Source organism: Lingula anatina, chromosome 2 (assembly GCF_051362555.1).
Source record: "Lingula anatina isolate TDL-2025a chromosome 2, LinAna3.0, whole genome shotgun sequence".
NCBI classification, from domain to species: domain Eukaryota; kingdom Metazoa; phylum Brachiopoda; class Lingulata; order Lingulida; family Lingulidae; genus Lingula; species Lingula anatina.
The window spans coordinates 26942375-26954971 of NC_141768.1; the positions used below are offsets into that span (position 1 = coordinate 26942375).

The window sequence follows — 12597 nt, forward strand, 5'->3', positions numbered from 1 at the left end:
AGGCACACGCATTTATATTTTATGAAAGATGTTCTGGGAACTATTTGTATCGAGCTGCATCAGTGAGAAGTCATTCAGCTTTTTAGCTACGGAGATAATTTCCCGCAGTTTTAGCAGCTACACTGTAATATTAGTTACGTTACTTTATTTGCACACTGGTTACCAGCCATCATGTGGTTTCATGGTTTGGGGACGGCTATTTGTTACTTTGTGACTTTATTTTCTTCGGATAATATTCAGCTTTCCCAGCCACCAGTTTTGTTATTCAAGTTTCGGCGACGGCCGTTTCCTTTTATTGGGTGACTTCCAAGTTCTTGGATCACACACAGGGTAGTATTTCTTTAGTGTCTTCATTTTTTCCCCTTATTCATGTGCTCTTATCAACAGATTTGTAATTTGTTTTGTGTTGCAACTGCAGATGTTAACTATTTTGTTTAGGTGTCCCTTCATCATGTTATTCTTGATTTTCTTCTTTTGTGTGCATCTATTTTATATATGTTTCTATTCCCACAGGTGTTTCAGAAAACATTACTTGCTATTTTTCAGCACGTGTAAACTATACGAAAAACAGCAACAAAATTAAGACTAAAAATCCTGAAATAGGGCATAATCCTGAAAACTTTCACCGGCATAATTTTTAACAGTTATAGACAATGATAATTAAAAATGCCATATTTGATTCAAAATGGTTTTATTATTCTATAGATTGTTTTGCTTGTGAAATCTGTCTTTATACAGCAACCATTTCTTCTGTACACAAATAACAGTTAATTTATGATTGGGAGGAGTTGGGTCCTCTCCTTCTGCCAAAAGTGGCTACCACATTCACAAAGCGCCTGTTGTACTGTAGACGACGCTTGGCACGGCCAGTCTTCTTTTTCTTCTTTTCTTGTTTCTCAACCTAAAAAGAAAAAGAACTGATAAGAATTGATATGCACCTCATCTTTTTTTTCTTCTGTGACCAATTAGCAATGCCAAAAACATTCACACATTATTTGACAGAAAAAAAAAAAAAAAAAAAAAAAACAACTGTGTTTCAACAATTCGTGAAATTTCTGTTGCCTTAAATATTACTCCATTCCTTTTTAAGGTGTTCTAAAATAATGCAATATTTTGTTATCAATAAAAATGACCACCCTTGCTTAAAAAAAGGCAGCAGCATCGATTTGGGACTCTACAGGTAAAAGTGTGAGAAAGCTGTTAAAGATATATCAGTTAAGTTTATCACTGTGTTTCCAATGAAGCACGTCACTTTTCACTAAGTTTACCTTGGGTGTCTGTCCCTTCACTTTCCCAGCACGAGCCAAAGAGCCATGCACTTTACCTGTAATTAGAATATGAGCCTACCATTATTCTATGTCATATAGATAGTACATTATTTTATGTCATATAGATAGTACATAAAGAGCAAAATAATCCAATCAATGGAAACCATCAGAGATTGCCTAAAATGTAATTGTTGGCACTCCATAATGCCATTTAAGACCAGAAAATATGTAAGAATCCAGTAGGGTTATCCTTTTAGCAATTAACTTGAAACTCTTAGTCTACGTGCCTGGAATGTTGTCTTAGGTATAGCAAAAGGTGAAAAGACTAATTCTACAAAACTTAAAAAGATCGGAAAACATCCCTGGATAAAATCTGTCTGACTCTATTCTTTACCACTTTGAATTTGAATCTATTGGTCTACCATTATTTTTCTTTATCTCACTCTCCTTTAAACCCTGTGAAACCTCACTTCATGTTACATGGAGTTGTGCAACATTTTTAGGCATCCTAGATGATCCCTGCCAAGATGTGAATTTCATTTCAGTATATGAGACAGTTTTGTAAACAAGGCAGCAAAGCTGTCAAATGTACAGACAAAAAAACAGAAAATAAAGATGCAAATAAGTGAAAAATTAAATTTTCACAAAAAACTGTTAAATTGCCAGAAAAATTTACCAAACAGACTGCATTGCCTATTGAAGCTGTATGTTAGACCCATGTTTCTTTCCTGTAAGTTTGAGAACAGTAAGTGACATGATTTCCCTTAAATGATCATCATAGGAGCAGTGCCCAAAATAGGGGTTTCTTCAAATTTTGATGCAACATTACATAATGTTGAACAGCATGATGACAATCAAATGTTATTAATAAAATATAAGTAACATGGACATTCAGAAAATGTGACAAGCAAAAGTCTTCAGGATCATGGAACTTTAAAGTCACACCTTGTAAATGCCAATATGTGAAAAATTAAATTTTCACAAAAAACTGTTTAACTGCCAAAAAAAAAAAAAAAAAAAAGAAAGAAAAAAAAAAAACAAACAGACTGCATTGCCTACTGAAGCTGTATTTTAGTCCCAGGTTTCTTTCCTGTAAGTTTGAGAACAGTAAGTGACATGATTTTCCTTAAATGGTCATCATGGAAGCAGTGCCCAAAATAGGGGTTTCTTCAAATTTTGATGCAATATTACATAATGTTTAACAGCTTAATGACCATCAATTTTTAATTATAAAATATTTGTATCACAGATATTCAGAAAATGTGACTAGCAAAGGTCTTCAGGCCCATGGAACTTCAAAGTCACACCTTGAAAATGCCAAAATGTAAACAAGACAGCACTGTTCTGAAATGGGTTTCTTTCCATTTTTAACACTTTTTTAACATAAAACAAAATAAACATTTTACTGCCATTTTTATATGACCAGCTAAAAAAATTGATGAGATGGGAAAACTATCAATAGAACAGTGTTAAATGTCCAATTTCCTCCATTCTGAGATTCTGAACATAGTGGATGATTGAATCTGACAAACTGCAATGATATGAGTTTATTTCCATTTTTGACACTTTATTACACAATACATGATAACAAGTTTACCATGTTTTTTACATAATCAACTAACAATGTTGTAAAGATGCAGGAAATATCAAACAAACACTTTTAGGCATCTTATTAGTTAAATAATGAGACTGTTAACATGCCTAATAATTGAATCTGAAGACATGTGAAAAAACAGTATAACTTCTAAAATAATGGCCCGATTATGTTGATTTTCGAACTCATCCTGCGTTTTAGTAAGATTGACCACTCCTGTGAGTATAATTACAATTGGCCAATCCGTTTTTCTTATATTGTGTTATCAGTGTTGCATTTATATTAAAAATAGTGAAAAAACAGCATAAATTCCCTAAAAATGGCCCAATCATGCTGATTTTCGAACTTGACCTGCGTATTATGAATATTCATCAGTTCTGTAAGTTTCAAGTCAAAAGGTAAAATGGTTTTCTACTTATCGTGTTATCGGTGCTGCATATATGCTGAAAAAAGTGAAAAAACAGCATAAATTCCCTAAAAGTGACCCAATCATGCTGATTTTCGAACTCGACCTGCGTATTATGAATATTCATCAGTTCTGTAAGTTTCAAGTCAAAAGGTAAAATGGTTTTCCACTTATCGTGTTATCGGTGCTGCATATATGCTGAAAAAAGTGAAAAAACAGCATAAATTCCCTAAAAGTGACCCGATCATGCTGATTTTCGAACTTGACCTGCGTATTATGAATATTCATCAGTTCTGTAAGTTTCAAGTCAAAAGGTAAAATGGTTTTCCACTTATCGTGTTATCGGTGCTGCATATATGCTGAAAAAAGTGAAAAAACAGCACAAATTCCCTAAAAGTGACCCGATCATGCTGATTTTCGAACTTGACCTGCGTATTATGAATATTCATCAGTTCTGCAAGTTTCAAGTCAAAAGGTAAAATGGTTTTCCACTTATCATGTTATCGGTAAAAGTGCACGGCGACGACGGCGACGACGACGACAGACGCAGATGATGGCTATATGTACAGACACATCTGTGTCTGTACATAAAAAACTACATGCTTTGTCAAAAAGAAAACTGTAATACAGGGGCAGAAACACAAGTTAGGACTACAAAGGCAATATGATGGCTAACATGAAAAGTCAGTTCATCGCTTAAAAAAAAAATTACCTCCCAACATTCTGACCTCCACATTAAGAGTGGACAGGTCAGTGAGTCCACAGGCCAGTAGTGTGCTAGCATCCTCCAGGGGGGCTCCAGCCAGGGTCACTACCTGGTCATCGGCAGGCAGACCTTCAATCTCGGTGATCTGGGCCTAGAAAAGGACATGAACAGAAGTGAATATAATGGAAAAACTATTATCATTACCATCTACAACGATGTAAATATTCTATGCTCTTATTGTATTACGGATTATTTGAATGTATGTGATATTTCTTAACCATTTGTGACTGATGGGCATGTTATGGCTAAATGACAAAAACATAACAATATTGCACAACTGAAATGAAATTCTGATGTCTTATTGATCAATCATAACTTTGTACCATTGGTTCACTTACGTGTATTATTATTACTGATATAAAGGTTTAGTGATACAGCAGCAGTAAAAAATGTTTACAAGTACCTTTACATCAGCGATGGTTTCATTGCCAGTCACCTCAAGGGTGTGAGTGTGTTGAGCACGAACAAACAACTGCATTTTGTGGGTTCCTGAAATTAAAAAAAAATTACCAACTTTACATCAATATTTCAGTTTTAGAGAAAAATCACTAACAGTATCAGTTTCTTTAACATGCCATTCAACCAGAGTTAAGTACGTCACAATCTGACGAGGAATTTCAAGTTATTTGAAGCTACTCGACAAAAAGGGAACACATTTGCGCAAAATAAAAGTATCTGTAAGGTTGCATGATTCCCACAATTTTAAAAGAAAACTGGACAGCTTGGACTACGAATGTGACAAAGTTATGGCAGATAAACCTACCAATTATTAAACTAAAGAACATACCTCTGAAAAGATACTTATATCACCAAAGAGTTTACTTCTTGGGCTTGCTTAAACAGCTAAATCAGGCATCGTTAGATCGTACTAAAGCACAAAATATCGTATTTATACTAAACACACTTACACGTGATGGTGAAATCCAAAATGGCAGGTTTCCAAAAGATAGATAGTGCGCAGTTTTTCGCGCAGCGCAGGTTTGGGCACATCCTCTTTCGTCATCACTTTTAGTGTAAATCTGATGACGTTTTCACAAGCGCGGGGTCCGAAATGGCTACTTTCATTTGTTGTCTTCGCAGAGTTGGAGAGATATCAAACAAACGAAGGATAGAGCCACTAGAAAACAAAAATGAGGTAAATCTAAGAAATATTTTATTGACATTTATAGCCATTATCCTTAAATAGCTTTTGTAAGATGATGTGTAAATAGGTGCTAAAATGGAACTTGCCACGACGCGGACCCAAGTAGTAAGTACATGTACAGTAAATGTACATGTGATACCTATGTTTTAATTTTTATATTTAATCGCTTATCTCATCAAGTTTTTTTGTGTGATTTGCGCTTATTTCATGTTGAATGAAGCATTTTCATCAAGATCAGTAAACGAGAGAAATATAAAAACTTCATGGGAGTGCAGGAGGCAGACTAACTTCACCAAGGGTTCATTCCCAGTTGAAACTATTGTTCTACTTAGATCGACCAAACTCCCTAGGAACTCGACGAATGCAATCAATGTGCCCTTCTCTTGTTTCCAACGTTCATGTATTGTACCAGCTATTCTGTATTCTACTAAATGCTAGGGGGTATGTGAATCTGTTAATCAGTGTTCAGCAACAGACCCCTAGCACGAAAATTCATGTGTTAGCACTCCTGTTGACGATTCTGATATGTACTGTCTGTGCTAACACATTACATATTAGAATCGTCAATAGGAGTGCTAACACATGAATTTTCGTGCTACAGTCCCCATGAAGTTGGATCTGTCTGTGTAGAATGAAAGTTCTATTGTGCCCTAAAGCTTAACATGGAATTGCAACTTTGTTATTTTCTGTGTCATTGATATTGTTTTTCCTTCCCAGCTATGACATGGACTTTCATGGCTTTAATTTTTAGTTTGAAACAGAGTGTAGACATTTGTCCCAGTCATTTGTGTGAATTTATTTTTATAGTCATTCCTCAATAACATGCAATCTGCATTCTTCGATAGCATACAATCTGCAAATTTTGGTGAAAATAAATTTTATTAATTTCTTCTGTCAGTCTCATTTTTCATTCACTGCTCCAAATGCCATAAGATGTAAAAATACTTTGTCATCAAAATTCTTAGTGTTATATATATATATATATATATATATATATCAGGGCTTGACACTAACTTTTTTCGATACTGGCCCAAAATATCGGTAAATATTGCAAGGATGATTTGACATATGACATTTTACTTGCTCTTTGGGCCAGTGACCCCAGCGATTCAATGGCCCCAGGTTGGTTTTCAGTGGCCCAGGGCCAGTGGGCCACCCTTAATGTCAAGCCCTGTATATATATATATAATTTATTTTTATTTTTATTTATTTATTATTTTTTTTTTGTATCCCAGGTCATCATTGGAAGACATAAAGAAAATGCCATATGCATCACTGACAGTGTCATGATATCAAGAAAACATGCGGTATTGAAGAAACTACAGGATGGTTCTTGGACTATTACAGATAACAAGGTACTTGCCATAGGACCAGTGGTTACATCTCAACTATTTTGTTTTAAGTATGTCTTAAGTTTGCTTTATGTCTTATTTTAAGTATAATTTGATAAAACATCAGGTATGCCGAAAATGAATACTTCAAGACTTAAACCCCAATAACTCAAATTATTTTTGAATCTCAAAAATGCATGTCATGATTTTTCATGAAATGACAGGATGTTTATTAATTTATTTTGGTTTTTAGAGCCTTAATGGAGTTAAAGTCAATGATAAGCAGTTAATTCCTTCGCAGCCCTATTTGCTCAAAGACGGAGACAGGATTCAGCTGGGAATTCCTCCAAATAATGCCAGTAGCGAGCCAGTAGTTGTATTTCAATATCACACTTGCCTTAGAGTCAAGTCAAAAATGATTGATAAAATTTCATCCAAAAGGAAACATTCCGAGGACAGTGTAAGTTCAAAAAGTAAATGTGTAAAATATGATCATGTTTTCAAACATCCGCACTCAGAACAGATTAGAAATCCGGGCGCAGTTTGGTCGCCATCTTTGCAAATGAAGAAACAGCTAGAGGAACAAGAGCGCCTGCATCAGGAGAAGTTGAAAGCTGCAGAAAAGGAGATGGAAGAGATGAGAAAACAGTTAGAGGAAAAGGAAGCAGCACAAAAAGAGATGTTTAAACAGCTCCGAGAAAATGAAGAGAGAATCAAACTTGAAAAACAGGTAGTGAGATTGAGAAAGTTATTTATGGAGAGAATAGATGTCAGTATTATTGTTTCAGTAAGACTTGATTATTAGGGTCACACAAAAAATGTGAATAGCTTAAGGTATACTGCACACTTATAAAAAAAGTCCCAAAGACATTTTTCATGTCTGAATATCCAGAAAAAGCTACTGATTTTTTCCAATTCGGACCTTCAAAATAATAAAACCTCTCAAATAAATTCACCTGGCGTCCATATTTCCTTATGAAATGTAAGGACAACATGGCAGTCTAATTGAGTTATGATTTATTAAGATTTAATTATTTAATTAGCATTGGTACATATCACTTAATCCAAATGGAGAGAGAGGCTGAGCAATAATTTGTGTGAAGTAGATATTTTTTTTAGATAAAAAGAGATTTAGTGTAAAAATCTTGCACAGACTACCCTGAAGATTGACTTTATTTCTTTTAGGACCAGAAGCAGAAACTCCAAGAAGCAGAGAATATGATCTCAGAAATGGTGCAGGCACTTAAAGAAAGAGAACAGACTGAAGCACAAATGATAGAAGATATTAGACAGAAAGAAGAAGAAGCAAGGCTAAAACTGGAGGAACAAAGGGTAGGGATAACATAAATGGTGTATAATCTGGCTTAGGAATTTTATCACAATGAGAAATTATTACTTAAAACAAAGGCCCCTTTTCTCATTGTTTGTTTCTTCAGTGAGTGATAATCTTTTAGCTGAAAGTCTCACTTTTACCACATCGTTAGGGCATTTTTTCACTTAAATCCGCCTTTTCATTTCAGGACCTTATCAAATTAAAGATATAAAATTTTAATTTGAAATATTTAAGTTCTGATGGAATTTTACATGGGAAGTATAATAACGTTTTATTTAAGAGCATTAAAAACTGGGGAATGTAATGGAGTTTGTCGCTTTAATTTTTGACATTGCATTTAGGCAAACATGGAAGAAGAAAGAAAGAAATTTGAAGAAGAAATGAAAAGCGAAGTACAGAAACAATTACAGGAAAAGGAGGAACTTTTGAGACAACAACTAACTGTCCAGAGAAATGCTCTTCTGGAAGAGAAAGAAAGGATTGAGAAAGACTTACAACAGGAGATGGAAAGAAAATTGGAAGAAAAAGACAAAGACCTGGAAAACAGACTGCTGAAGGAAAAAGAGAACCTTGAAAAAATAATATCAAACAAAGAACTGGAACAGAAAATGTTAGAAAGTCAGTTGAATGAAACTAAGATTGAAAATGAAAAAACTAAAGAGCAAATGTTGAAAGCTAGGGAAGATGTGTTGACCAATTTTGCTGATGTTATGGAAACAGAATTGCAGTGCAGCATATGTAATGAACTTTTCATCCAGGTTTGTGAAACGCTAGCTTGCATATGTATCATTACATTCAAGAACCAGTTCACATTGGAAACGTGATAAGATTTTCAGAGTAAGACAAAAAAATATGAAACCATATGGTATAACTTGTTCATAGTGTAAGGAGAGAGAGAAAGAGAACAAGCTTGCCCAAACCCATAAGGCTATTAACACTTTTTCTTGTGACTAAGACTTCCGGACATAATACTACATAAGACTATTTGCTTTGTAAAGATGTTGTTAGTCCTGGTTTACTTTAATATTGTTTATAATAAATGTAATGTTTATAATTTTTTCCAGGCCACATCTCTGAACTGCTCACACTCTTTCTGTGCATACTGTATTGGGCAGTGGATAGAGAAGAAAAAAGAATGCCCAATTTGTAGATCAGCAATTACATTTAAAAATAGGTATGTATTATCCTCTTAGACAAATTCATGCTTGTGTTTTTTAATGAGTTTTGAAGTTGATAACATACTTTTATCTTAATTGTCTCCTAAAAGGAGGTATTGTTTAAAAATTTTAGTGATGATTGATTAATTAATTATATAATCCTTTGATTAATTAATGGTTAATTACTACTTAATTATTTGTCTTGGCAGGGATTGTGCTCTCTAAGTGTTTATAGGTGCATTTAAAACATGAAAATGTATTTCAGTTGAATGCATGCTGGCACATTTAAGTAACACTTATTTAATTTTTGTTGCTTATGTTGACATTATTAGTTACAGGGCTCTTTTAATATTCTCTTTAAACTGAAATGCATATTTCATTGCTCTTGTAGAGATAGTGTTTTTAACTTTGTTGTTTTGTTATTTAACTAAAATAATAACACAACATGTATTATACATATGGGTGAATTTTGATGAAATTTGCTGGATAGGTTAGAAATGGGCTAGCTTTCATGATCCATTAATCAATTAATCAATTAATTAGTTGAGATTTGAATGCCTTCGTGGCAGGCTGTGCTCTCTAACTGCTATTCTAGTTATTATTTATTCATTTATTTATTTATTTATTTATTTATTTATTTATTTCAATAGGTCCATAGTTCTGGATAGTTATATTGACAGGATGGTGGAACACTTGAGTGAAGAGATGAAAGAGAATAGGAAAATACTAATAGAGAGTAGGAAAGGTATAATATTTTATTTCAATTATCAATAAGTGAGGTTGCTTGATGAACATAATGCTATATCAGATTTCATAGAAAGAGTCTGATTGTCAGAGAAAAACTTTTTACTGAAATGTTTGTTATTAACTAAATACAAACAAACCTCTTTGTACCCATATCAGAATGTGTGATCTTTGTTTTTGAGTAGGTATAAAAAGAACACATTCATAATTAATTAACAAAAATATCAAACTCTTAAATGTTAACTGAAGTCCCCGTTTCCTTTACAGAGGAGCAGGCAGTAATAGATGAGAAACAGAAATCTCTTCAAACGCACAGAGTTCCTCCTAGAGCTCATGATGTCATTGATCTGAGTAGTTCAGAGGATGAGGATGAAGATGAGGATGAGGAGGATAGTGAAGTGAGCGTAGAAGGAGAAGACGGGGTTTACTATGGAGGATATGGACAGTGCTACAACTGTGGTGAGTTTTGAAATATGTTTTAAGGTACATATGAACCAAGCAACAGTGGGGCATGGATTCCCAGTAACACATATAAAGCACTTCTGTTACTTTCTTATATGACCCAAATAAAGTGAACATGCCAAGGGATAAACCGAATTAATAATTTGATCAGCCATAAAAGAGCTTTAATATCCACCTTCTTAAAATTTTGGGGTCATAAACTTAACTTACTTATCTGACATACTTTTCTGACCCATTTATATACAGCATAGAAAGCAAGTGGAAAAATCCATTCAAATATCATTTTTCAGGTAATATAAAATGATGTCTTTGGTATTTCTCTTAGTTATACTATTTGAAACTATGTGGTGGCATTTGGTAATCTTGTGTCAAAAAATTGAATTCATATGCATCTTTAAAGAAATTTTGTTAAACAGATTTCCACCAGTGTGCACCACAAAGATGACAGACATGATTTTTCCCAACCAGATTTAAATAAGAAATTCTTGTTGGTTTTCAGATCTAAGTGACCCCCAACCCCTTGGCCTTAAAGGCACCAACCACTTTCTTCAGAATTATTTGTTACAATAAATTCCAAAACCATGACTGACTAAGGATATACAAACTGTAATTGTGATGAAAGCAACATTAAGACTCGTGTTTTGGAACTGATTAACTTCCCCAGGCAACAGAATTATTTACAGGGGATTTGAAAGTGTGAGATTTTTTTTATCCTTGGCAAATAAGTTTGGCTTTATGCTCATGTTTGTCAGACTAAAACTGTTTTAATTTACCTTAGTTATAAAAGGGACTGTATTTATGATTTGGGATGGAAAATGCAGTCTAATATTCCCTGCATCCTTGTCCATTTTATAGTGTATATATCTGTTGTCACTGCCAAGTTCCAGTACCCACAAGTTCTTACCTGTCAAGTTCTTAGAGGCACCCTGAAAATTAAATTTGAAATATTTTAGAATTGATTTTAATTTCATTATTTAAAGAAGGTTTAATACACCTCTAGGACACAAGCTTTTTAAAAAGAAAATATAAAAAGAAACATGTAGTACAATCACTTTAACAATTAATTAAATATAGTTTGATTTGGTAACCAGGTCATTTTTTTCAGTGTGTTTGTCTTTTGTTAATAAATTATATTAACTTTTTTGTTTTGTTTCCATTGTCACAGAAATGAGATTTAAAAAACAAGTTATTAAAATAACTTTATTATTAATTTGGTGTCATTTTCACTTGGATAATGTGGCAAAAGTGTTCAGATCTGATAAGTAATATATCAGTATAAGAAAAGTTGGGAATTATGACAAAAATACAATGAGACCACTTTAAATATGCAGGCAAAAAGTGAAGCTTCAGCTTTATATATTTACATATAACATGTTCTTTTTCCATCTTTCAGGGCACAGAGGTCACTGGGCTAATGGTTGCCCATTCAGGTGAATCCGAACTTAAGGCCATTGTTTTTACTCATTTTTTGCCTTTTTTTTAAATTATGTATCTAATGTCTCATGAGTAGTACAACTCTTGAAATATTTTGTAAACCCAAATATTATGTAGCTAGTAGTAAGCATGTTTACGTGTTATTGCTTAGTTAACATCTAATAATTTACAGAAACATTTAATCTTTTAATCATCTCTACATTTATTTTACATGACTGTACTATTATAAGAGATAAATGTGTCAGGAAGTGTTATTTTAGTATATTTCGGTGCTCAGTTGCAAATTGACATTGGTATGACTTTGAAAATATGTATAAGTTGATGTTTTCCATCAAATATCCAGTGTATGTGCTACATGAGATTAGCATGTAATTGAAAAGGACTGTCCTCAGAATCTGTTCCAACGTGCCTGCAACAATAACCTTGATGCATATATTTAGAACATACTCTGTGTAATTTTAATCTTAAAGGAGAGTCTCTGGAAATTTGATTCTACGCTTCGGGCAACAATGCATACAAACCACTTAATAGTGTATAATTGAAGCAGTGCATGGGAACCGATTTTAAGTGCCTGGGATGACATTGTTATCTACCTTAGGAATAGTTATTTTCATGTAACTTTATTGTGTGCCATTTTGAGATTATGAATAATTGAGATATTGAGTTCGAAATTTGATCCGAAGCCCCTGGGACAACACTGTACTTGCCTCGGGACAAAGGTATTAAATCTTACAGCATGCGCCCCCTTTTCAATGTAATGGGCAATTGAATTGAAAGCTTGTAACGCGATCTAGTTGCAGTATGAATGGTGGCCTGCGTAATGAAGCGAATGCTCTAGGTGAGATTGCAGTGCAGATCTCTGAACATTGTGTTGTACCTCGCAATCTCGTTGCAACGAAGGCGCATCATTAATTAATAGAAATGAAATAAAGTGTATTCCTCTAGCATGTTGCTAAAA

General features: G+C 33.8%; 2 protein-coding genes across 3 annotated transcripts; one reads left to right on the plus strand and one right to left on the minus strand.

Moving 5' to 3' along the window:
* Nucleotides 1-674: 674 nt before the first annotated feature.
* Nucleotides 675-5104, minus strand: LOC106176644 (ubiquitin-like FUBI-ribosomal protein eS30 fusion protein). 2 transcript variants are annotated; one of them, XM_013559110.2, is made up of 5 exons: nt 4943-5104; nt 4438-4523; nt 3981-4125; nt 1269-1324; nt 675-901 (listed from the first exon to the last, which is right to left on the minus strand). In XM_013559110.2, exons 2-5 carry the CDS (start codon nt 4510-4512, stop codon nt 773-775), a joined length of 405 nt encoding a protein of 134 aa, XP_013414564.1. In that variant the 5' UTR covers nt 4513-4523; nt 4943-5104; the 3' UTR covers nt 675-772. The 2 variants fall into 2 exon arrangements, with proteins under 2 accessions (XP_013414564.1, XP_013414565.1); XM_013559111.2 differs by having other exon boundaries at nt 4822-4988.
* Nucleotides 5027-12597, plus strand: LOC106152459 (E3 ubiquitin-protein ligase RNF8-like). Its single transcript, XM_013526050.2, has 9 exons — nt 5027-5169; nt 6414-6533; nt 6763-7239; nt 7695-7841; nt 8184-8600; nt 8907-9016; nt 9650-9744; nt 10011-10202; nt 11599-12597. Exons 1-9 carry the CDS (start codon nt 5086-5088, stop codon nt 11637-11639), a joined length of 1683 nt encoding a protein of 560 aa, XP_013381504.2. The 5' UTR covers nt 5027-5085; the 3' UTR covers nt 11640-12597.

What these genes read in the sequence shown, in the direction of transcription:
- LOC106176644 (XM_013559110.2), bottom strand. Translation starts at nt 4,512, where the DNA reads ATGCAGTTGTTTGTTCGTGCTCAACACACTCACACCCTTGAGGTGACT. An exon ending in AAACCATCGCTGATGTAAAG is followed by an intron (nt 4,126 to 4,437) that starts GTACTTGTAAAC and finishes GTCCTTTTCTAG; the next exon opens with GCCCAGATCACCGAGATTGA. An exon ending in GGAGGTCAGAATGTTGGGAG is followed by an intron (nt 1,325 to 3,980) that starts GTAATTTTTTTT and finishes TTCTAATTACAG; the next exon opens with GTAAAGTGCATGGCTCTTTG.
- LOC106152459 (XM_013526050.2), top strand. Translation starts at nt 5,086, where the DNA reads ATGGCTACTTTCATTTGTTGTCTTCGCAGAGTTGGAGAGATATCAAAC. An exon ending in CACTAGAAAACAAAAATGAG is followed by an intron (nt 5,170 to 6,413) that starts GTAAATCTAAGA and finishes TTTGTATCCCAG; the next exon opens with GTCATCATTGGAAGACATAA. An exon ending in GAATCAAACTTGAAAAACAG is followed by an intron (nt 7,240 to 7,694) that starts GTAGTGAGATTG and finishes TATTTCTTTTAG; the next exon opens with GACCAGAAGCAGAAACTCCA.